Source organism: Mustela lutreola, chromosome 9 (assembly GCF_030435805.1).
Source record: "Mustela lutreola isolate mMusLut2 chromosome 9, mMusLut2.pri, whole genome shotgun sequence".
In the NCBI taxonomy this organism is placed as follows: domain Eukaryota; kingdom Metazoa; phylum Chordata; class Mammalia; order Carnivora; family Mustelidae; genus Mustela; species Mustela lutreola.
This window is the reverse complement of record NC_081298.1, coordinates 15,101,680-15,124,603: the sequence shown is the minus strand read 5'-3', so window position 1 is coordinate 15,124,603 and position 22,924 is coordinate 15,101,680. Positions and strand designations below refer to the sequence as shown.

At 40.6% G+C, this 22,924-nt stretch overlaps 1 protein-coding gene across 3 annotated transcripts in view; it reads left to right on the top strand.

Moving 5' to 3' along the window:
• Positions 1–22,924, top strand: part of STK4 (serine/threonine kinase 4) — a 92,924-nt gene that overhangs the window by 19,441 nt on the left and 50,559 nt on the right. For all 3 annotated transcript variants that reach the window (XM_059133060.1, XM_059133062.1, XM_059133061.1), the window contains 5 exons: positions 578–742; positions 4,549–4,716; positions 6,255–6,392; positions 8,851–8,979; positions 10,124–10,310. In XM_059133060.1, the coding sequence (XP_058989043.1) occupies positions 578–742; positions 4,549–4,716; positions 6,255–6,392; positions 8,851–8,979; positions 10,124–10,310 (787 nt within the window). The remainder of the gene's footprint in view (positions 1–577; positions 743–4,548; positions 4,717–6,254; positions 6,393–8,850; positions 8,980–10,123; positions 10,311–22,924) is intronic.

Sequence of the window (22,924 nt, the reverse complement as noted above, 5' to 3'; positions counted from 1 at the left end):
TTGCATTTTCAAAGGTTGATTATAACAGGCTTCCACGTGGGAAATACACTGCCCAGGGTCAAGGGCAAAAGCAGCGAGACCAATTAGGCAATTATTAGAATAGTTTAGACAGGACATGCTTCTGGCTTGGACTAGAGTGATTAATGATTACAGAGGACATATTTGGATATATTTTGAAGTTAGGGAAGAGCCAGGGATGATTTCAAGGTGTTTGGCCAGGGCAACTGAAACTGCCTTGCCCTGAGGAAGAAGATGGTGGGAAGAACAGAGGTGGGGTGGGGTGGGGTGGCGGTAGAAGTACAGAACTTGATTTTGATGTGTTCTGCTTATGATGCGTGTTAGGTTTGCAGCTGGAGATGCTGTGTAGGCAGGTACGTGAATCTAATGTTTGGGGAGAGATGGGACAGGACATGTAACTTTGGAAGGGGTTAATGGAGTGGTGGTATAAGCTGTCAAATGCTGCCACAGGTTGAAGACCTTACATTCTAGGAGGGGAGCTTGGACCTGATTTTTTTCCCTTTATTGAATGTAAAATGCTATAAGCTAATGGAATTTTAATCTTTCATTCTTTTTATAGTTAACAGAAGATGAGATAGCTACAATATTACAATCAACGCTTAAAGGACTGGAATACCTTCATTTTATGAGAAAAATACACCGAGATATCAAGGCAGGAAATATTTTGCTAAATACAGAAGGACATGCAAAACTTGCAGATTTTGGGGTAGCAGGTCAACTTACAGTAAGTAAAAATGTTACTTTTCTTGATAACTTTCAGTTCTGTCTGGAGAAGGAATTCCTTTCATTTAGTGATTTTTTTTTTCAATAAAATACTCAATTTCATTATATTTGTAAAAAGGTAATGGAAGGTACCATTAAGTTACAGAAGAGCTCTTGGGTTATTTTAGATCTTTTCCTGGGGTTTAGGTCCCGTGGTTTAACTTTGATAAAAATAAAAGCTAAAACAAGAATGACAGGGTAGAAGTTGAAATTCTGTTCATCGTGTTTGCAAAAGGAAGAAAAATTCAGTCCCAACTGCTTTTCTTTTTTCTTTTTTAAAGATTTTATTTATCAGAGAGAGAGAGGGGTAGAGAGCGAGCACAGGCAGACAGAATGGCAGGCAGAGGCAGAGGGAGAAGCAGGCTCCCTGCTGAGCAAGGAGCCCGATGTGGGACTTGATCCCAGGATGCTGGGATCATGACCTGAGCCGAAGGCAGCTGCTTAACCAACTGAGCCACCCAGGCGTCCCCCAACTGCTTTTCTTGAATAAGACCTAACACCATCTCAACCGGGTAGCAGTTGGCAGTTACTTTACTGAAAACACTCCTCGTCTGGTTCCCGGATACAGTCTTTTGACTCTCTTCCTACCTCACCAGTGTATGGCAATGACAAAAACCACGTTTTCAAAACAGGAAATACAGAATTACCTGATTTTGAAGAATACCTAAGTATATATGACATAAATGTAGAAACATAGAAACAGTTCTGGACAGATACATAAAAAAATTCACAACAGTTTTCTTGGATGGTAGCAAGAATATTTTTTGTTTGTTTAGGGCTGGTATTAGGTAGAAATTTTTTTTTTTTTTTTTGGTTTTTATTTTAAAATCTGCCTGGATTATGTTAGGGAGTTTAATAAAGTATTGCAATGGCACAAAAATTGCTTTGATGTTTAAAAAAGAAAATCTGAAATTTATTCCATTTTGTGATTACCAGGTCTTTCAAAAGATTTTGTTATTAACACATAAAGTGCTTTGAGGGAAACATTTATGCTTCCAATTATAGTATATAAATAAATATAAATATAAAATAAATATAAATATAAATAAATCCATTTTTGGGGTGCCTGTCTGGCTTAGTAGAGAGTGTGAACTTTGATCCCAGGGTTGTGAGTTCAAGCCCCACACTGGGTGTGGCCTCCTTAAAATGAATAAATCAAATAATTAATTAAAAAAAAGATTATACCCATTTTCCCTTAATTTGCCAATACCAAATGAGCAATAAATTGTATTTTTTAAATCATTTTGAAAAAATATCTTTATATTTGATTATTGGCCATTTATAATTCTTCTTTTGTAACTTAACTGTTCATCTTAATTTTGCTAATTGTGTTGGACTTTTTAAAAAAAAAGTATTTGCTGAAAAAGATAAACCAAAACTTAAAAAAATTATATGTTAAAATTGTTAATCCTTTGTTATGTATGTTGAAACGTCTTTTTGTAGTTTGCTAGTTATCTTTTTACTTTGATTATGGTTTTTCTTTAAATACCGAAGGTTCCAAATTCTAGATATCCCTTTTATATTATGGTTTCTGCCTTCACTGTCACCTATAAAAGTCCTTTTCTGCTCCAACATTGTATAACTGTTCATCTATACTTCCTTTAGTACTTTGTGGATTTCGTTCTTTGTATTTAAATTTTCAACCTATTTGAACTTCCTTTGGTAGAAATGTAAGTTAGGAAATTAAGTATAGAATTTTGCAAATGACCAGCCAGATGCCCAGCACTTTTTTGTCTTTTGCTTATAATTTGGAATGACATTTTAATCATATCTTCAAGCTGTGTGTGTGTGTGGGTGGGTGGGTGTATGCACACATATAAATACACATACAATGCCATTGTCTTTTTCTGGATTTAATATTTTCCCACGTTATGCTCCTGCACCAATATAACTTTGTCATACAGATCAAGGTAGGTTAGTATCTACTCATTATTCTCAGTTTTCAAAAAATTTCTAGATACATAAATACTCCTTTCTAAATAATGAGTATTTTAAGGCTATAATTCTTGAAAACATCTTTTGAGTAGCCCCATTTGAAAACTGCAAATTTAAGTTTCGGAGCAAAGGAAATGACTAAGCGATAAGTTAGTTCCTGTGCTAGTTTTTACATAGGACCAACTAAGTAAGATCGATTTAAAAATATTACCTATCATTTGCTTCTGACTGGCCTAGCCTAACTGAAGCCATAGGCATTTCAGAAGGAACAGGAGTGATGGCAAGTCCTGTTGCATATTTAGTTCTGTTTAAAATCCTCTTTCCAAAATACAAGAGCTCTAGAAAGGTTCTCTTTCACTAAGGCCATACTGTTCTGGGGAAGTAGGCAAATAACTATTTGCCTATGTGAGCTAGATTCATACATTTTTCTCTAAGACCCAAACTAAGACTTTCTCTATGTATACATGCTATTTTATAGAATATATTCTATAATGAAAAGAAAAATTATGTGTGTACATAGATGTACACAAATATGATTTTTCTTTTTCAAATTTTTGGATAGCACATTTACTATATATTCATGTAACTCATCAGAGTGTTATAGGAGTATATGGGATGGAAAGTGAAAGTCCTTCGTGATTCCATCTTCTAGATACAACCGTTGTTAATAGTTCGGTGGGTATGGAGATTTTTCTTTTGCTATCCATGTAACAACAATACTTGTTTTTATTGGTTGCTCTTTTGTCATATATACATAATATATATGACAATATAATTATCTATAACTTTGCAACCTGATTTTCTCTTTATAATATGCCTTGTACATTTTTCCATGCCAGGAAAATGAATCTATCTCTTTTTTAAAAAAAATATATGGTGGATGGGGCACTTGGGTGTTTCAGTTGGTCTGATTCCTGATTTCAGGTCAGGTCATGAGATCAGGGCTGTGGGATCAAGCCCCACATCAGGTCGCATGCTTAGCACCGAGTCTGCTTGAGATTCTCTCTCTCCCTCTATCTCCTCCTGCCCCTCCCCCCACTTGCATGTACCCTCTCTTGAAAATAAATAAATCTTTAAAAAAAAAATTTGAGAGAGAGCACATGTGTGAGTAGGGGTCGAGGAGATGGGGGGACAGAGGGAGAGGGAGAGAAACAGACTCTCTGCCTAGCGGGGAGCCGGACTTGGGGCTTGATCCCCAGAGCCTGAGATCATGACCTGAGCCAAAAATCAAGAGCTGGATGCTCAGCTGACTAAGCCACCCAGGCAGCCCTAAATAAATCATTAAAAAAAAAAAATACAGTGGATATTTATTGTATTTAATTTACCCCTTTACATGGTCATTTGAGTTGTTTCCTTTTTGTTTTTCCGTCTCTACTACAGATGTTTCTCCAATACCTTTGCATGTATATTTGGGCACCTGCACATAAGATACATTTCTAGAAAAAGATTTGGATCAAAGGATATGCACATTTAAAGTTTATAAATATTGCCAAATTGCCCACAAATATTGTACCAATTTATACTCTAGTAACGTTATTCCAGTGCCTGACTTTCTGTGCTGTTGTTAGCACTCGTTATTATTAACCTTTTAAGTTTTTGTCAACCTCATTTTAGTGTTTGTTATTTTTTGCAGGTTTTTTAATGTGTGTGTTTTAAGAATTGAGAGTCTTTTACGTTTTTAGGTCATTTGAATTTCTTTTGTGACCTGCTCAGTTGTGCATTGACTGTGGTCTTTATATGTATTCCCAAGTATAAGATGCTTCTTATTGTTGGAAAAGTCTCTTTTCACTAGTTTTAATGCTTAGTGTTGATCTTTACTTTTCTCTGTTTTAGGATACCATGGCCAAAAGAAACACAGTGATAGGAACACCATTTTGGATGGCTCCAGAAGTGATTCAGGAAATTGGATACAACTGTGTAGCGGATATCTGGTCATTGGGAATAACTGCCATAGAAATGGCTGAGGGAAAGCCGCCGTATGCCGATATCCATCCAATGAGGGTAAGGAAACCAGTAGAGTGGTTAGCTCCTGGTGGTCATTAGAAAGCTGGTGACTTACTTGATTTAGGTACCAAACAGCAAATGAATTAATTGTATATGATCGGTAAGTGTCAGTCTAGACTCCTAGTTGTCATCACTGTTCAATTCAAGTGTGATCTACCACCTCCATGTCAGGGGTTGTGTGTTGCTAGCCATCTGACAGGACACAGGGCACAGAAATGCTTGGTTTGGCTTGTGCAATCTATATATTTTTAATAATTTAGGTGCTCACATTTTAACATAACATTAACTGGAGCTGGGCAGTGGTCCCCTCCTTTATACAGGGCACTGGCTTTCCATTTTATCAGTCTCCAAGATTCCCCAATCACCAAGTATCCCTTGTCACTTATCACAGTGTTTTCTGTACTGTTTTTCTCATGCCAGTGTTAAGAGGAAAGCAAACTATTTTCTTGAACTCATGTCACTAACACCCAGCCCGATTTGTTTGTTATCTTTTTCCTGCCTTGCCCTCAGAGGTATTTACATGGGTAGGTTCTGCTTCCTAGATTCTCTAGACTCTCCTTGTCTGGAGGCTTTGTACTTTGCAGCCTCCATGGATTTCCAGAATAGTGAGGGCCCATCGGTCCAGTCTCCACTGAAGCTATCACTGTGACACCCTAAGGGGCTTGTAAACTGTACCCACCCCAGACCTCTCATCACAGCATTGTTAAAAAGCCTCGGCCCTTCCTTCCTCGGTGTCTGCATAGTCCTCCATACCTCCCAGCCCAGCTCCTCCGCTTTTATTAATTAGTTCTTCCATTAAAAGGCTTAACACTTTTTTAAAAAGTATTTATGTGCTCAAAGATAAGTCCCTTCTTTTTGGGGGGCAGAAATGGGGAAGGGTGTGGGAGGATTTATTAGTAGATTTAAAGAATATAGTTTAAGCTGCTTATTGCAGAGCTTTTTTTTTTTTTTTTAATTTACCTCTTCTTTTATTGGACAGTAAATGATAGTTTTAATTTTTTGAAATAGAAGAATTTAACTGCATTGTGGTGTTCTGGTTTTTGTTTTTGTTTTTTTCAAATACATTAAATTGCCTCCGCCTGGACGTTAATGAATCTGTTGTGATTTGAGGGACTTTCCTGTTTATGATCTCCTCCCATTCACTGCTCACATCTAGTGGTGATGGTGACTCTTATGGGGAGGGAAATTTGACCACTGTGGGGCTGAGATGATCTTCAGGCTGTCAGTGCTCTCGGGTCTTGCCTTTTCACTTTGAAGGCAGTGTACTGTGGTTAGCAAAAACCAAAATAAACTTGCTAGATACTGTGAGGTTGAGGGAACAAAAATACATATGAAAGAAGGAGAAAGAGAACTCTAACAACTTCTCTAATTGTCATACTTTCTACTGTGAGATACTTAAGACTTTTGTTGGCATTTGGGTGGGCTGATCAGTGGATAAGAGGAAAATAATTTTTTTAAACTTCAAAGGTATCTCTTGTGTGTTCATTGGTGCATCACTTTTATTTTACCCTCCCCACAAATTTCTTTTTAACTAGGCGATCTTCATGATTCCCACCAACCCTCCCCCCACGTTTCGAAAGCCAGAACTGTGGTCTGATAATTTCATGGATTTTGTGAAGCAGTGTCTTGTAAAGAGCCCTGAGCAGAGAGCCACGGCCACTCAACTCCTACAGGTATGAATCTCCCCAGGATGCTGCCTGTTTCATTCACATACTGGCCAAAACATGCTGGCAACCCACCTGTAGGGAGATGGTAAAGAAGTAGAAGACATTTTCTGCCTCTAGGGAGCTTTGACTCTGAGTAGAAAAGAATATTAAATCACTGAACAAGACGATAATGCAAGAAAATGGAGGGCTCTGTGGGATCAGAGATTGGGAACTGACATTTAGTGAGCACCTGCTGTGTGCTGGGTGCCATTTAGTCATCACAGACACCCTGGGAGGGATGGCTATTACTGCAGTTTTATAGGGGAAAAAAATGGAAGCTTAGAAAGGTTAACTCATTTAGAGTCAATCAGCTGAGAAACAGCAGAGCAAAGACTAGAACCTAGGTCTTCTTGGTTCCAAAGCAGGAGCGCCCACAACTCTATCCAGTTCTGATGAGGAATTGAGATTAGTGGTAGGTGCTCTTGTAGTGCATAATGGGAGGAGGCCGCTTTGGGCAGGTGGTACTGGGACCGCTGTCCTGGAGCAGGGAACCTCGGTGCATGGGCCTGGAAGGATGGGAGGGGTATGTAGGCGGTCTGCTCAGTGGTTAGGAGGTTGGATTCAGGAGTCATACTGTCCAGGTTTGAATCCTGGCCTCCTGTTTATTAACTTCGTGACTTTGGGCAAATAACACAACCTCTCTGTTGTTTTAGTTTTCTTATCTATAATTAGAGACCAAGTACCTTCATATGTCGTGAAGTTTAAGTGATATAATAGTGTAACCTTACATAATGTTTCACACATACTAAAAGTAGTATGTTGTGGATTTGACAAGCATCTGTGGTTGTTACTGGGCTAGGCCAATGGTTTTCAGCCATGTCAGACCCAGTGCCCCCCTTTTTAACTAGTATGTATATTTGTAATACTCTCACTGCTGTTCTGGATTGAAATTCTTAGACAATAAGATCTGTTTATGGCCATAATTTAAAAAGAGTATAATGTGTATGACATAATGAAGGCATAAAGATTTATAATAAAGTGTGTGTCAGTATAGAGAGAGGGGCTCTAGCTTGACTCAACTTGCAGACATAATGAGGTAGCTATATACCTCTACGTAGAACCATAAATGAGTTTAGAGTTAAAAACAGTAAGAAGAACAGAAACCATTCCATTCAAGCAGTATAGGACAGCAAGTGGATGGACACTGGCATAGAAGTGATGTTAAATAATAACAGACCAGGCTTATTTGTATGTGATAAGAGGAGGGAAATGATCTTACAGATTTTCCAAGAGAGAACAAGGAAATACGATATTCTTGCAAATGAGCCTGGGTTGGTCTTATTTCTAAGTGTATTGACAGAGTCCTTTCCTGCCGGGAGGGGTTACTGATGAAGTTTTATGGAAAATAAATCTCTTTTGCAATCCCACCATGTGCTGGGGCATACTTCTAACCTCCTGAGTACTTACAGAGACCTTAGAGACCATATTTCCTCTGGTGGGTGCTGGGGAATAGAGAACAGGTTGCAAAGAGAAACACTGGGGGGAAAATGTCAGAATCAGTTGGGAAGACCGCAAAAGAAATTCCAGACGTAACTTCCCAACTGTGTGAATTTCTTATTGTACTACCAACACAAATAACAAAAATGTACAGTGGTATTAATATTAAAAAATGCAAGCATTTTTTGTATTCATTTGCATTCCATTATTTTTATTATTTATATATTTATTATTTATTTCATCATTCCACACTATCCCTGTTTTTCTAGTGTCTTCGCTGATTGATATTTGGGTCTACATCTCTTATATATTTGTGACCAGTTTTAGTATTTCTGCGGTAACTACAATTTTGCACTAAAACCCTTTTTATTTACCTAAATTTGTAGTTGGCAATGCTAGGTAGCACATTGTATAGGAAGAATAAGCAGGGTGAGTAAATTTTTCGGTGTTATTTAAACAATATCTTTATGACATTTAAGCCTTACCCTCTAAAAATCATCTCTTAGATTACTGGACTTTTTGCTTATCTATTGAAAAAAATATGTACTGAAGCATATCTATACTCTGCGAATTTGAAAGATGCACAGAATGTGCCACAGTTCACTGTCATGTGGGACCGTTCCACACCTTGAAGGCTTGCTGCTGTCTCTGGCTCCCCTGACATGCCCTCAATGCCACTACCAGCTCCCAGCATGTTTAGCAAACTTCCTCTAGGGGGCGATACCACCCTGTTGAGAATCTCTAGATTCGGCAGTGAGAAACAGAGGAGACTTTGGCAGCCAGGCTGAAAAAGATGGGCAAAGCCTGAATGTGCGTCTGGTCAGAGTTATAAAGTGAGTGTGGCACATGGCGCTCACCCAAAACAGAAAGAGAAAGAAGAGATTTGTGGACTGAGCAGATGGTATCCAGTCCCTCCAGTGCGCCAGGCGCTGGGTGGGCACTGGTGCCCTCGATACCATCTCCAGTGTTGTCGTCTTTCTCATTGAAGCACCCGTTCGTCAAGAGCGCCAAGGGGGTGTCGATCCTGCGGGACCTAATTAACGAGGCCATGGATGTGAAGCTGAAACGCCAGGAAGCCCAGCAGCGGGAGGTGGACCAGGACGACGACGAGAACTCCGTGAGTGGCAGGCCCCGCTGTGGGCCTCGGGCATTCGTGCGTGTTATTTCCTGATTGCCGGCTCAGGGGAGATGAGTGGGGGTAACAGGTCGGCCTGGGGCTGGGGATGCTCCTTGCATGATTATGGCCTGCCCGGGACACTGCTAAGGGCTTGCTGAGGCCGTGCTCATTCTCACAGTGCTTCCTAAGACACTTCCAAATTTTACTCTCTGGCCCCTTATCATTTCTTCCATTTACCTTTTTTTTTTCTCATTTTTTTTTTAATTTGGAAAAGCAAATGTTCAGGTCTGAAACTTGGTTTTTCATGCCCTTTGGGGGAATCAAGGATCAGTACTAAAATGTACATTTTATACCTGCAGACTCCCTCATAAGCCTGAGATTCCAAGGGTGTGCACCTCTATGTTGTAAAACTATTTTTTTAAAAAAGATTTTATTTATTTATTTGACAGACAGAGATCACAAGTAGGCAGAGAGAGAGAGAGAGGAGGAGGCAGGCTTCCCACTGAGCAGAGAGCCCGATGTGGGGCTCGATCCCAGGACCCTGAGACCATGACCTGAGCCAAAGGCAGAGGCTTTAACCCACTGAACCACCCAGGCGCCCCGTTGTAAAACTATTTAAAAAAAAAACAACAAATGGTTGAGCTTCTACCTTCGGCTCGGGTCGTGATCCCGGAGTTCTGGGATCGAGTTCCGCATCGGGCTCCCTGCTTGGCGGGGAGACTGCTTCTCCCTCTCCCTCTCCTGCTCCCCCTGCTTGTGTCTTCTATCAAATTAATGGGTAAAATCTTTAAAAAAAAAATGGCTGTACTCACAGGGGCTACACTCATGACCCTGAGATCAAGAGCCGTGGGCTCCTCTGACTGAGCCAGCCAGGCACCCCTCTGTTGTGAAACTCTTATGAAGGAGAGAGGAAGGGGAGAGGGAGAGGGTCCTCCCTCCCGGGTTAGATATGCCACTCTTGCCTGGCTGACTTTATGATCTTCTTTGGTTAAGTAAGAGTGCTCTCACTTCTCAGAGGTATGGGTCTAGCACCCCAGTTGGCATCAAATCCTGAAATGCTTGCACTGAGATCAATAATAGTAATTCCAAGGACCCAGGCCTTTCGATCCAGTCGGGCCTGACTTGAAGTTTTGCCCTCTCACAGGAGGAGGATGAGATGGACTCCGGCACGATGGTTCGAGCAGCAGGTGATGAGATGGGTACTGTCCGGGTAGCCAGCGCCACGAGTGACGGAGCCAGCACTATGATCGAGCATGGGGACACATTGCCGTCGCAGCTGGGCACCATGGTGATCAACGCAGAGGATGAGGAAGAGGAAGGGACCATGAAAAGTAAGGCTCTGCTTAAATGTACTCTCTCCTCAGACAACCCCTGCGCATTGCAGAGAAAACAGGCTCTTGTGGTCCACACGGGCTCAGGCTGGAGTCATTTTCTGGTTGTGCAGGGTGAGGGCAGGGCGGAGTGCAGGAGAGGAGAGTTGGCCTGAGACAGCAGAGGCAGGAAGGCATCAGCAGCGAGGAAGGACCTTCTTTGGAACCCAAACGGCCCCCTCTCGTTGAACGTTGTGCTTTTCTTCTCCTTCGCTCCGCGGAGGCAAGCCCGTCTATTGTTCTGATGCATAATTCAAAGTGTGTTGAGACTCTGAACTATTTACTGTAGATGTCTTCAGTCCATTTTCTGTTTTCTGATAGTCAGTAGTTAGGATGACTGTCCAGCTTTGAAAGTCCAGTCGCATCCCTTCTGGTTGAATCTCTGCTGCACTTCTTAGCCTGCTCATCCTTTTTGGCCTGTGGCCGCGGCCTGACACTAGGGCTTGGCTCCCATCTCCGGCTGCTGTCATCTCCTCTGATCTTCTCTGGTTCCCCGTTCCTTACTCTGCATCACAGACCAACTCACAGAGGAAAGGAATTTGGAATACAAATGGAAATAATTGAGTTCTGGACGCACATTTGAGCCTGAGCCTTTCATAGCCTTAAATCTTTATGATCTTTTCATTATCTTTCCTCCCTGACTTTTTAAAGTTTAAAGGTCCTTCCTTTAAACCAGGGAGCAGCAACCTGTGGTTCACAGGCCAAATCCAGCCCGCCACCTGGTTTTGGCAGTAAACTTTTATCAGAACATAGCCGTGTCCATTCATTTACATATTGTCTGTGACTGCTTTTGTGCCACCGAAGCAGAGTGAGTGCTTGTGACAGAGACCGTGTGGCCCGCAAAGCCTGAAATGTTTGTTCTCTGGTTCTTTACAGAAAAAGTTCTCTAACCCCTGCTCTAGACTCCCTGCTTTGGGATGAACTCATTTATGAATTTTTCTTCAGTGCTGTCTCCCAGGGACTTTGCCAGGTGCTGAAGAAACAGTCCTTTTCCCAAAGGAACTCATTGTCTTCGTGTAGTGGGCAGACCATTGATTAATTACACTTTAGCGTGTTAAACAAGTTTTAAAATAGAGGTAATCTAGGCGCTTGTCAAAGCAGAGTGGAAAAGTATTCAGTCTGCATTGGGGATTACTGAAGAATTCTGGAGGAAAAGCGGGAGGGTTGGCAGTGAGTAGGGCAGGAGGAGGTGTTCCAGCAGAGGAAGTGGTGTACCCACAGTCGCAGCGGGCGAGAGGAGGGTGGACCAGTGCAAGGGGCCTGCGGCTGCTTTCTTGTGACCTGAGTGAGCAGATCTAGGCTCTGGGCCCCAGGCAGCACCCTCTGCTTTTCACCTTTCAGGTCTGTGTATTTATAATCAGCCCTTTGTTTATGAAGAGAAAGGGTTTTCTTTTTTTCCTTTTTCTCTTGAGGGGCCAGGGCTCATCATCTGTGTTTGGATTCTGGTCAGAAGGATACAGGTGGTGGGAGAGTAGTAGTAGTGGTGATGGATGTGTAAATTGGTATAACTTTTCTGGAATGCGGTATGCATCAAGAGTTTAAAAGGTTCAGACCTTGGACCCGGTACATTCCACTTCTAGGAATCGGGTCCAAGAAAATAATCAAAGATTGAGACAAATTATATTCAAGAATTTTTCCAAACATGTTACTTATAATTGTAAAAAAAGAAAAATCTGGATTAATTTAAATGTTTAGTAGCAGATGGTTGGTCAAATAAATTTATGGTACATCCTTAAGTGGGACTCTTATACCATACAGAAATAATAAAAATCCTGTTTTGGGGGGAAATTATTTTTTTTAAAGATTTTATTTATTTATTTGACAGAGATCACAAGCAGGTAGAGAGGCAGGCAGAGAGAGAGGAGGAAGCAGGCTCCCCGCTGAGCAGAGACCCCCTCCGCCCCAATTCGGGGCTCAATCCCAGGACCCTGAGATCATGACCTGAGCTGAAGGCAGAGACTTTAACCCACTGAGCTACCCAGGTGCCCCCTGGGGGGAAGTATTTAGTGAGTTAGGGAAGTACTTATGATATATTGTTAAGTGAGGAAAGAAAGAAGCAAAATTATAGCAGTTTTATAAAAATTTTATAAAAGTTAGAGGATAAATTACACATAATGTATACATAGAAAAAAGACTGAAAGAAAACCCCGGAAGGTTGGAGGTAAACAAATCAGTAATTAAAAGTAGTTATCGGTAGTAGGATTATATATATTTTATTTTATATTTTACTATTTATTTATTTTTTAAAATTTTATTTATTTATTTGACAGAGAGAGAGCACACGTAGGCAGAGGGAGTGGGAGAAGCAGGCTCCCTACCGAGCAGGGAGCCCGATGCGGGGCTCAATCCCAGGCCCCTGGGATCATGACCTGAGCCGAAGGCAACTGGTTAACTGACTGAGTCACCCAGATGCCCTTTATTTTATTTTTTAGATTTTATTTATTAACTTCACAGAGAGAGGGGGCATGGGCATGAGGCAACCTTAAAAAAATGGATATTTATAAGAGTTTATAAAAGCATTGTCATCCTGCTAGTCCCTTTAAATTCTTACCTCATTCAGAGTTCTTGGATATGTTTCATTCCCTACTCTCCAGATCGAAGCACTCTAGAAATGTGTTGTCTGTTACATAAATAATCAAGTGAATGCTATTTACTAAATTTAGTGTTTTTTGTTTTGTTTTTAAGTAGCCAGTGTGCTTTGTTAGGAAGGTTTTGCAGTAAGGAGATGTGCTGACCTCTAGTCTTTTCATTGACTCTGAGTGCTTTATCTTCTACTTGTTTTAAGGGCTTTAATCATACAGATGATTTTAATCACTGTGTAGTGTAGCGAGGCGGGTTTATTAACATCTGTTGTGCATGCGCATGTTATGGAAAATCTGCCCTTTTTTTAATTTAAAGAATTAATTTTGTTCCAAATGTAATTTTCCAAATGTATTTAAAGTGCTAATTCATTCAGTGGGTTGTTTGTTCAATTTCTGAGCTTGGGTAGTTTCGCGTGTCTAATGAGAAACATGCATCTTTTATTACAGTCATGATGGAAAACCATTTAAAAACCTCAGCAATCACAGCTGAATGACATTAAATAAACTCAGGTCACCAGTCATCTGCTACACGTCTGGTAATTCTGGTTTTGGGCCACAGGTTTGACAGATTTGCCACTTATTTTGAGATCTCAACCACTTACTATTTTAGATATTATTTAAACTTTTTCATCATGAGAAATTAAAATGTGCATAATTGCACACAATTGCCATGACTGACCCCAGTGGACCTATCATCCAGTTTCAAACCTGATTAACTCACTGCCCGTCATACCTCAGGCTCCCCCAAAGAAAATAAACTCAATTAATTTAAAGCAAATCTCAGAGATCATACCATTTCTTCAGAATTAGTTTTAAACATTTAAAGACTGTCTGACCAAGGTTGGCTCAGAGGCTAGCTCTCTGTGTTGTTTTGGAGAAGTCACTTTCCTTGTACAGGCCTCCGTGCTTTAGTCAGTAAAATTAAAGAATTATTAAATTTATGTACTTTCCTTTTCTCTTAGAGCGCAAATAGTCCACACATCTATAAGGATTGTATAACTCATGACTAATATAGAACTGAAGTTCCTAGAAGTTGAAATTTGTGAAAATAAATAGGCTTTCATCTAGTGTCTTCTTTGACCTGTGAAATGTTTAATTCTCGAAAATTGTAACTATTACCCTTGATAAACTCAACAAAAAAGACCTACCCCTATAGCTGTTTGCATTAGTTTCAGAGAACCTCATTTTCCTTTCTAGTTTTAAAGAAACAGTAACAAGAAAATTGGAAGGCTCACATACATAATTTGTGTAAGACATCTAGGTCAGACACTTTTCTGAAATTTTTGGTACACTTTTTGACAACTGACTATATTTTACAGATCTTTGTAAAAACTTATTCCTTGTCTTTGAAAAGTTAATTTAATTTGCTCCTATTCTCATTTACTATATTAAAAATTATTATACCAACATTATTACAGCAGTATGAATCGACTGTTAGAGTAGTTTACCCTTTCACTCCAATAAAGAATGCCTGTTTTTGACTGTGCACCTATATGATTCCTATGCGGTAATAATTTGCCTAGATACTCTATTTTCTGATTATTTTCCGCTCAGTAAGTGTATGCATTTTCCAAGGTGCTGCAAAACCCTTTTTTTATATTTATCACACTTAACAAGGTTTTTAAATCATTTATCTGTTGCTAGACATTTTGGTTGTTCATAATTTTTCACCAGGGGGATCTTCTTACATAAATGTTGCTTTTCCTGACAAAGTTTTCAGAAGTATTTGAGTAGTTTCATGTGTAATTGCGTCACATTGTGACGCTGCTGTATTGCCCTCCAAAGTTTGTACCACTTTACATTCTGTCAGGAGAATAGCTATCAGAGGACTTGGTTTCTCCCTTTATATCCACTTCTTCTTTTTATTTCCCATGTTTTAAGTCTCTGTGCCACTTTCTGGGTGTTTTCTCTGGATTTATTTCTAATTCTATCGTTCCTTTTTTAGCCTCATCAAATCAACAGTTTGACCCAGACATAGAGTTTATTTCATAGAAAAATTTTTTGCTTCCTAGAATGCTTTTGTTTTTCTTTAATATTTTATTTATTTATTTGAGAAAGAGAGAGAACAAGCCCAAGCAGGGGAGGGGCAGAGGGAGAAGCAGGCTCCCTGCTGAGCAGTGAGCCCAATGTCGGGGCTTGACCCCAGAACCCTGGAATCATGACCTAAGCCAAAGGCAGATGCTTAGCTGACTGAGCAACCCAGGGTGCCCTGCTTCCTAGAAGTTTTAATTAGTTATTTTTATTTTTAAATTTTTTAAAATTTTTTATTTTTTTAAAGATTTTATTTACTTTTTTGACACACAGAGAGAGATCACAAGTAGGTAGAGAGGCAGGCAGAGAGAGAGGGGGAAGCAGATTCCCCGCTGAGCAGAGAGCCCAATTCGGGGCTCGATCCCAGGACCCCAGGACCCTAGGACCCTGAGATCATGACCCGAGCCGAAGGCAGAGGCCTCAACCACTAAGCTACCCAGGCGCCCCATATTTTTTAATTTTTTTAAAGGATTTTATTCATTTATTTGACAGACAGAGATCACAAAAAGGTAGAGAAGCAGGCAGAGAGAGAGGAGGAAGCAGGCTCCCCGCTGAGCAGAGAACCCCCCCCCCATGCGGGGATCGATCCCAGGACCCTGGGATCATGACCTGAGCCGAAGGCAGAGGCTTTAACCCACTGAGCCACCCAGGTGCCCCTAATTAGTTATTTTTACATCTGGTTTTCTTTCTTTTTTTTTTTTTTTTTTTAAAGATTTTATTTATTTACTTGAGAGAGAGACAGTGAGAGAGAGCATGAACGAGGAGAAGGTCAGAGAGAGAAGCAGACTCCCCATGGAGCTGGGAGTTCGATGCGGGACTCGATCCCGGGACTCCAGGATCATGACCTGAGCTGAAGGCAGTCGTCCAACCAACTGAGCCACCCAGGCGTCCCACATCTGGTTTTCTTTTGTAGTGTTCTAGTCTTATGTTACAAATGTTATTCCTTTATCTCTTTGAATATTATTTTAAGTTTATTTTTTAAATTAATATTTTTTGAGAGAGAGAGAGAACAGAGAACGGGGGTGAGGATGGGGGGCAGAGGGAAAGATAAGAGAGAATCCCAAGCAGGCTCAGTGCTCAGCTCAGCAAGCCCTTTTAACTACCCCCCCCCCCACCACCACGTGGGGCTTGATCCACAACCTCAGGATCATGACCCGAGCTGGAACGAAGAGATGGACACTTAACTGACTAAGCCACCCGGGTGCTCATAAGGTATTTTTTAGATCAGTCTATTATCTTGAGTTTCTTGGGTCTAATTTCTACTGTTTATTGTGTCTGCTATTTCTCATGCTGTTAGATTTCTTCTTATACTTTGTGATTTTTGTTTGTGGGCTTATCTTCATTGGGAAGTATCTTCTTCAGAGGTCTCTTATGTTCCTTGAGTTGCTTGGGTGTCCCTTTGGGGCCCTAAGGGGTCTTTCATTCCAGGAGTCTTAGATTATTTCTCATTTCTGTAGTGTGCTTGTGGTACAGCGAAGGGAATTACATTTCTAGAAGTTGACTCTTCCACCCCTCACACAGGCAGAAGCCATTCCTAAGCCATGTCCTTGAGCTTGTGAGTGGTTTGTCCTGGCTTCTTTCTTTGTGCTAGGAATTGAGTTCTAGCTTCCTTTTTATAGACGTGTGTTGGCTCCTGTCTTTATCCCGGTTCCTGTTCCCACATCAGGCTTAAAACTAGTCTCTTTGGTTTGGTTTTCCCAGAGGGCCATTCACTTCAGTGCTTTGGGTTCCTCTGTTGCTTTTGCCATTCGTAGAGTTTCCTGTTCTCGTTTTGAGCACTACAATGTTTCTGTTTTGTTAAGCCTTGAATTTTCGAGTGCAGGGGGCCTCTAGTGCTTCCGCCCATTCAGTCATCTTGGACTGTCTATAGTGAGGCTAGGTCTCTACTTTCTCCACCGGGGAAGACTTGATAGAGAGATTGTTATTTGCTCGTGGTCACATGGCAAGTAAGTGCCAGTGCTGGTAATCTGAAATCTAGAGTCTGTGCTCCTTTCCTTCTGCTGAACTTCTAGTTTGTTTGGAAGCCCACTCTTAAATGAGTGGTCATTAGAGCTAATACAAAGCTCATCAAAATTCATGATTCAGACGGGGCCTGGCTTCTGAGGAGATTCCAGAGGTAATCTTTTTCTTTTTCCTAGAACCAATTATGTATTATATATAAACTCTTTGTCTATTCTACTCAGGAAGATAAGCATTATAACTGTTAATAGCCATTAATGATTAAGCCCTTAATATGTATCAGGCATTGTGCTTAATCCTTTGCAGCGTTTCCCGTATTAATCATTAGTATCATGCTGTGGGGTAAATATAGCCACCTCCCATTTTATAGCAGCAGAAATGAAATTGCGAAGAGATTAAGTAACTTGCTCGTGATCACACAGTGAGTAACAGAAGAGCAGCGGCTTCAAGCCAGATAATGTTTGATTTCAAAGCTTATTATGTTATATTTCCACTTTGGCAGAGCCTTTTTATTAAGTGGTTGAGGCTCATGTTACAGATTATATGTTGGTGAGCTCCAGCCTGCAGGAATGTACCTCTGCTTTGCTGGTTGTGTGAATAACTGGCCACTCTACAAGTTTCCCCAGCAGTTCTAGTAGCGAAGGACAGGTGGTTCTCCAAGGGAGCCTGCCTGTGATGGTAGGCTTAACAGTGGATTCTGTGTCAGGGAGCAAGCTGTGGTTGTGTATATCTGAATCTCCAAGAAAGAATCCATTTGCAGCTAGAGGGGTGAGACCCGGCCGTCTTAACAAGAGACCTCGGGAACTTCTAAGAACCGTGGAACTCGGTCTGCATGCAGTACTTTGAAAACTTGTGTCTGGATAAAATATCAGTTTGGGGATTTGGGAAGATGTCTTCTATTTGTGTACTTAAGTGTGGGGTTTTTTGTTTTTGTTTTTGTTTTTGGTAAGAGCTATACAGGAACTTTGCCCCAAAGATCTGAAGACAAGAACTTTGCTCCAAAGATCTGAACTCACAGGAGAGGTTGTAGGTCAGTGTAAGGATTGTTGTTCTTTCTCTGGACCAGCAGAGGGAGCTCTGTAACAGGTCATGGTTAGAATGGTGTGTTCCCCTTGTCCCCCACTCCCTGCCCCCACCTACGTTCACAAATCCCCTTTCTGTAGTAGGCTTTATTCTCCCTCAAGACTGTCGTTTATTTATTTTAAAATCTATTTTAAGTAAGTGCAGCAACACTAGGACAGTGTCTTTATTTTATTTAGGTAGGAAATTGGATACCTCATACTTGGCGAAGTTCAAATAAAACTGAAGTCTGCCAAAACGTCTCAAAATAGTTTAAACTTTTCCTCTCTCTTCCCGGATTTCTTAGTAGACCTTCACCAAACTGACACTTTCTTTCTGCACCACAGTGCCGTGGATGTAGTTTTGCACTCATCATCAGCTAAAATGGCTAACCAAGGAATTAAATAAAAATTTTAAATAAAACTTAAAATTCTGGTACAGAGCTGACTTGGGGAACGTTACTTGTGTATCAAAGTATATTAATAATGGCAACTTATAGTTTTGTTGCCTCTTTAGTTTTCACCTAATCTGTTCCATATTGACTCTACAGAAGTCAATCTTACTACTTTCTTTTGATCCTTATATATTTTTCTTTCTTACCAAGACCTCCAGTACAGTGTTGAATAGTAGAGGTGGCAGTGGGCATTCTAGTTTAAAAGGGTTGAATCCGTGGCATCAGTCTTTCCGTCTTCCAGGGACACCTGGGTCAGTTAGTTGGTTAAGCATCTGTCTTCAGCTTTGGTCATGATCCCAGGGTCCTGGGATCCAGTCCCATATTGGGCTCCTTGCTCAGTGGGGAGCCTGCTTCTCCCTCTCCCTCTGTCCCTCCCCCAGCCTGCGCATGCACATGCACATGTGCACATGCTCTCTCTTTGTCAAAATAAATAAATAAAATCTTAAAAAAAGAAACTTTCATCTTACAGTGTCCAAGTTCTGACTTAAGCCTTTTAAATTAGACTCCGTGAAAGGGAGTAAGTGGGTGATTTCTATTTAAAACTTGCACACCATTGAGAAATTTCCAATTCTTATTCTAGAGCAATGGCCAAATTAATCTCTTGGAAATAGAATATTAAAGCGAGTGGCATACTTATGTTAGGACAACTCAGGAGCGCAGTTTGGGCAAATTCCTGTGATAGTATTACGTGGTGAAAATACTGTGTATTTGTAGTTCTCCAGAAATTCCTAAGTCTCATGAAGGCCCCTATTGTAGCCATAAGTTTCCTCATGTCAAAACCAAAGCCCAGGCTCCTGTTGAAATGATTTTATTTCAACACCATCCATCAGATACTACTTTCAGTGCTGCAGAAGATGGAAATTCTTGACTCAAAGCCTATTTTCTTAACACCTGCAGTTGTTTGGAGGGGATCGTTAAAACGCTGTGTCCCTTGTGTGTTCTCGGTCTCATTCTCCCTGACGCCAGTGATAGCATTTTGCAAGGATGGTAAATAGGACATAAGTACTGCAGGTATTTTAACCCTTCTTTTACCACAGTAGCCTTAGTGTCCCAGTTTCTGATCTCCTCAGGATGTTTAAAACTGTCGCCAGAGAATATTAAGTGTCCTTGTGTCTCTTTGCCACTCACAGCAGTGTCTGAGAGTTTCACATGCATTGGTATAGTTACACATATCAAAGTTAAAACGTAAAACAGTTCATTTTGTTAGAAATGTATCTCTTAATAAGGGTAGGAGAAAGTAAAAGGGATCATGGGAAGAACATTGATTTTTGGAGTTAGAATCTTTGCTCTGAAACTTGCTCAGAATCTTGGGGCTCCTGGGTGGCTCAGTCATTAAGTGTCTGCCTTCGGCTCAAGTCATGATTCCAGGTTCCTGGGATTGAGCCCTGTATTGGGATCCCTGCTCAGTGGGAAGCCTGCTTCTCCCTTTGCCACTCCTCCTGCTTTTGTTCCCTCTCTCGCTGTGTCTTGCTCTATCTCTGCCAAATAAATAAATAAAATCTTAAAAAAAAAAAAAAAGAAAGAAACTTGCTCAGAATCTTATAAACAACTTTGTTCTGCTTTGGCATGTTACTTCCTTTTCTTTGAGCCTCAGTTTCCTTGCCTGAAAAAATGGGCCGTAAAAGTTCCTACTTTGTAGTGCTGTTAAGATGATATGAATTAACGTATATAAAATACTGAGCCTGTAAATGCTTGAAAATGGTAAGTAATATAAGTTCATGGGTATTTTAATGAATGGCAGTGGCTTTTTAATTGGGCCTACATGTTCCTTCAACCAAAGGTGCTTTTCTCATCCTAATTCGTTTTCTCTTGCTAGTTATGTTTTTATGTATTTTTATGTTTTCATACTTCATTCTAATTGTGTTTTGTAAGTGCTGCCTCTTTGCCTGTGCAACTTGCATGAGAGTGGTTGAACTGGTATGCCTGGGTGGCTCAGTTGGTTAAAGTGTCTGCCTTCAGCTTGGGGATGATCATGGGGCCCTGGGATCAAGGCCCACATCAGGCTACTTGCTCAGTGGGGAGCCTGCTTCTCCCTCTGCCCACCGCTCCCCCTGCTTGTACGAACCCCCTCTCTCCCTCTTTCTCTCTGGCAAATAAATAAATCAAATCTTAAAAAAAATAAAAGAAAAAGAAAATGGTCGAACTAAAGGACGGTTACATGTCAGTTTCAGTAATGGTTTAGAAATGTGCCGCGATGAGAGCAAGTGAGTGGGTGTTTGTGTGTGTGCGTGTGTTTCACATTTCTTGGCAATAAGATATAGGTGTTTTGAGAATCTGTTAAGTAGCTCAAAATACAAGATGTCAGATTTTAAAGAAGGCTAGACTTTGGATCCACCTGAGCCTTCCTTTGTTAAGTTTCAAACTGTTATCTTAATACTGTGGCATTTCTTACTGCCTGGATTTTTTTCTCTCCCTGAAAGATAATCGCTGCAGTTCACCGTGCATTTATCAGCGGCTTTCTGCTGGGTGGGATTTACAGGAGAAGAGTGGGGTCTTGGCCCTTAGACTTTTCTCACAATTGCACAAATAGTTCAAGGTTATCTTGCCAGAGTGGAGACTAAATTCTAATTGTTTGTGCAGTTTTCCTAATTGTGTCCAGATGCTGGGGCTCAATTTTATCGTTGGAAACCATTAACATTCTTGATTCTTTTGGGATGAGCCAAAAAGCACAGACACGTGGTGCCTGAAAATTCATTCGAAACACCCTGCCAAACCACATATTAGGATATGAAAGTAGCAAATCTCAGTGTGACTTGGGCGAAGGGCTCAAGGCCTATATTTTTGGGAAGATAAGGTGCTACATTATAGTTAAATTGGTGAAAGGAGAGCCAAGAATAGCCGTGGGGGAACTGTATTTTCCAAGACAGAGAGCAGTAGCATGAAAGTAAAGAAGAACAAGGGGAAATGAGTCCTAAAAGATGTGCTTTGGCTCTTATGCCTAAGAGGCAGACAAATCAGTTGTGATTGGTTAAGGGAATATATTTCTCTGGTGCTCTAAGCTGTTCTGACCTGCCTGTTCTTGTTTAGCAAAGGAATGGAGATCCATTTTTTATTTATTTATTTATTTGACAGAGATCACAAGTAGGCAGAGAGGCAGGCAGAGAGAGAGAGGGGGGAAGCAGGCTCCCTGCTGAGCAGAGAGCCCGATGTGGGGCTCCATCCCAGGACCCTGGGATCATGACCTGAGCTGAAGACAGAGGCTTTAACCCACTGAGCCACCCAGGTGCCCCTGGAGATGCATTTTGTTCAACTTAAATGGCTCTACATAGAAAAAGATGATTCTCAAGTGTTTATCCTGTAAAAAGTAGCAAGTTGGAATCTGTATTTGTTAACAATAAATATGTAATGCCAAACAAAAAGTATTTATTAGGTAATCACTTGCGTCATTACTGTATAGTGTACAAAAACCAAATGAGGCATTTGCTGCGGACCAGGAGTTAGGTTTAAAGGGGTTTAAAGTAGGTTAAAATAGGTTTAAAGGGGAAGATGATATTTGTCATTATCATGATCTAGTATTTATGGAGTGTCTGTTACACTGTAACTAGTCATTGTAATTCTTTATTTGTCTGGGATATTACTCTGGATGCTTTACATAGTAGTATTTGATGATGATAACTTGGTTGGAAATATAGGATCTTTGTATATGGAGGTAATATAATTATAGGCTAAATGCTGGGTAAGTGGTACAGACAAGTGTTAAAGGTTTTGTGAGAAGGAAAGCAAGGACCTAGATGTGCAGAAAGGCTAGGGGAGGTTTTAGCAGGTGCAAAGTCAGGAACATAAACATATATATTAAATACTCAGTTTGGCTGAAGTGGGTTTTGACCGGCTATGGAAGGACCTTGAATGCCACACTAAGTTTGAACTTGATTCTCTTGGTCATAGGGTAATATAAAGACATTTTTATCAGAAATGATAGAACAAAGTGGTTTTTTTAGGAGAGTCAGTGGGATGATGTGGAGTTCGAAAAAGCCGGAAAAGAGAAGACCAATTAGGAAATGTTTGCAGTACATTTCCTAATTGGTCTTCCCTTTTTATTTTCACTTGTCAACCTTCTGTATCTTTTTAGATATTCTGCCTCTATTGCTCTAGTTAGTAACCCTTTGAAGTTTGGATTTAGATCACTTTGAATCCATACGTGGCAGCTCACCAGACTTAAAGACGTGAGCGCCACAGCCCAGAAGTCCTGTCGATTTACATAGAGGCAATTGTCAAAATTGGTTAACTGGAAGAGTTATTCTAGTTGGCCTCCAGGGAATCCTATAACTTACGATTCCAGCAGTTCTTAGTGGTTTCAAAGAACATTCAAAGGAATATTTATGACCAGACATAGAAACTTGGATAGTCACTTGTGTAATGAAATGAGTTACTATGCAGAAAGCACTTAGATGCCCAGTAACAAAAACAAAAACAAAAACCACACAAAAAACAAAGTCTAATAAAGGTTAGATTAAAAATCAAGACAGACAACCCTCTGATAAGGCACAAAA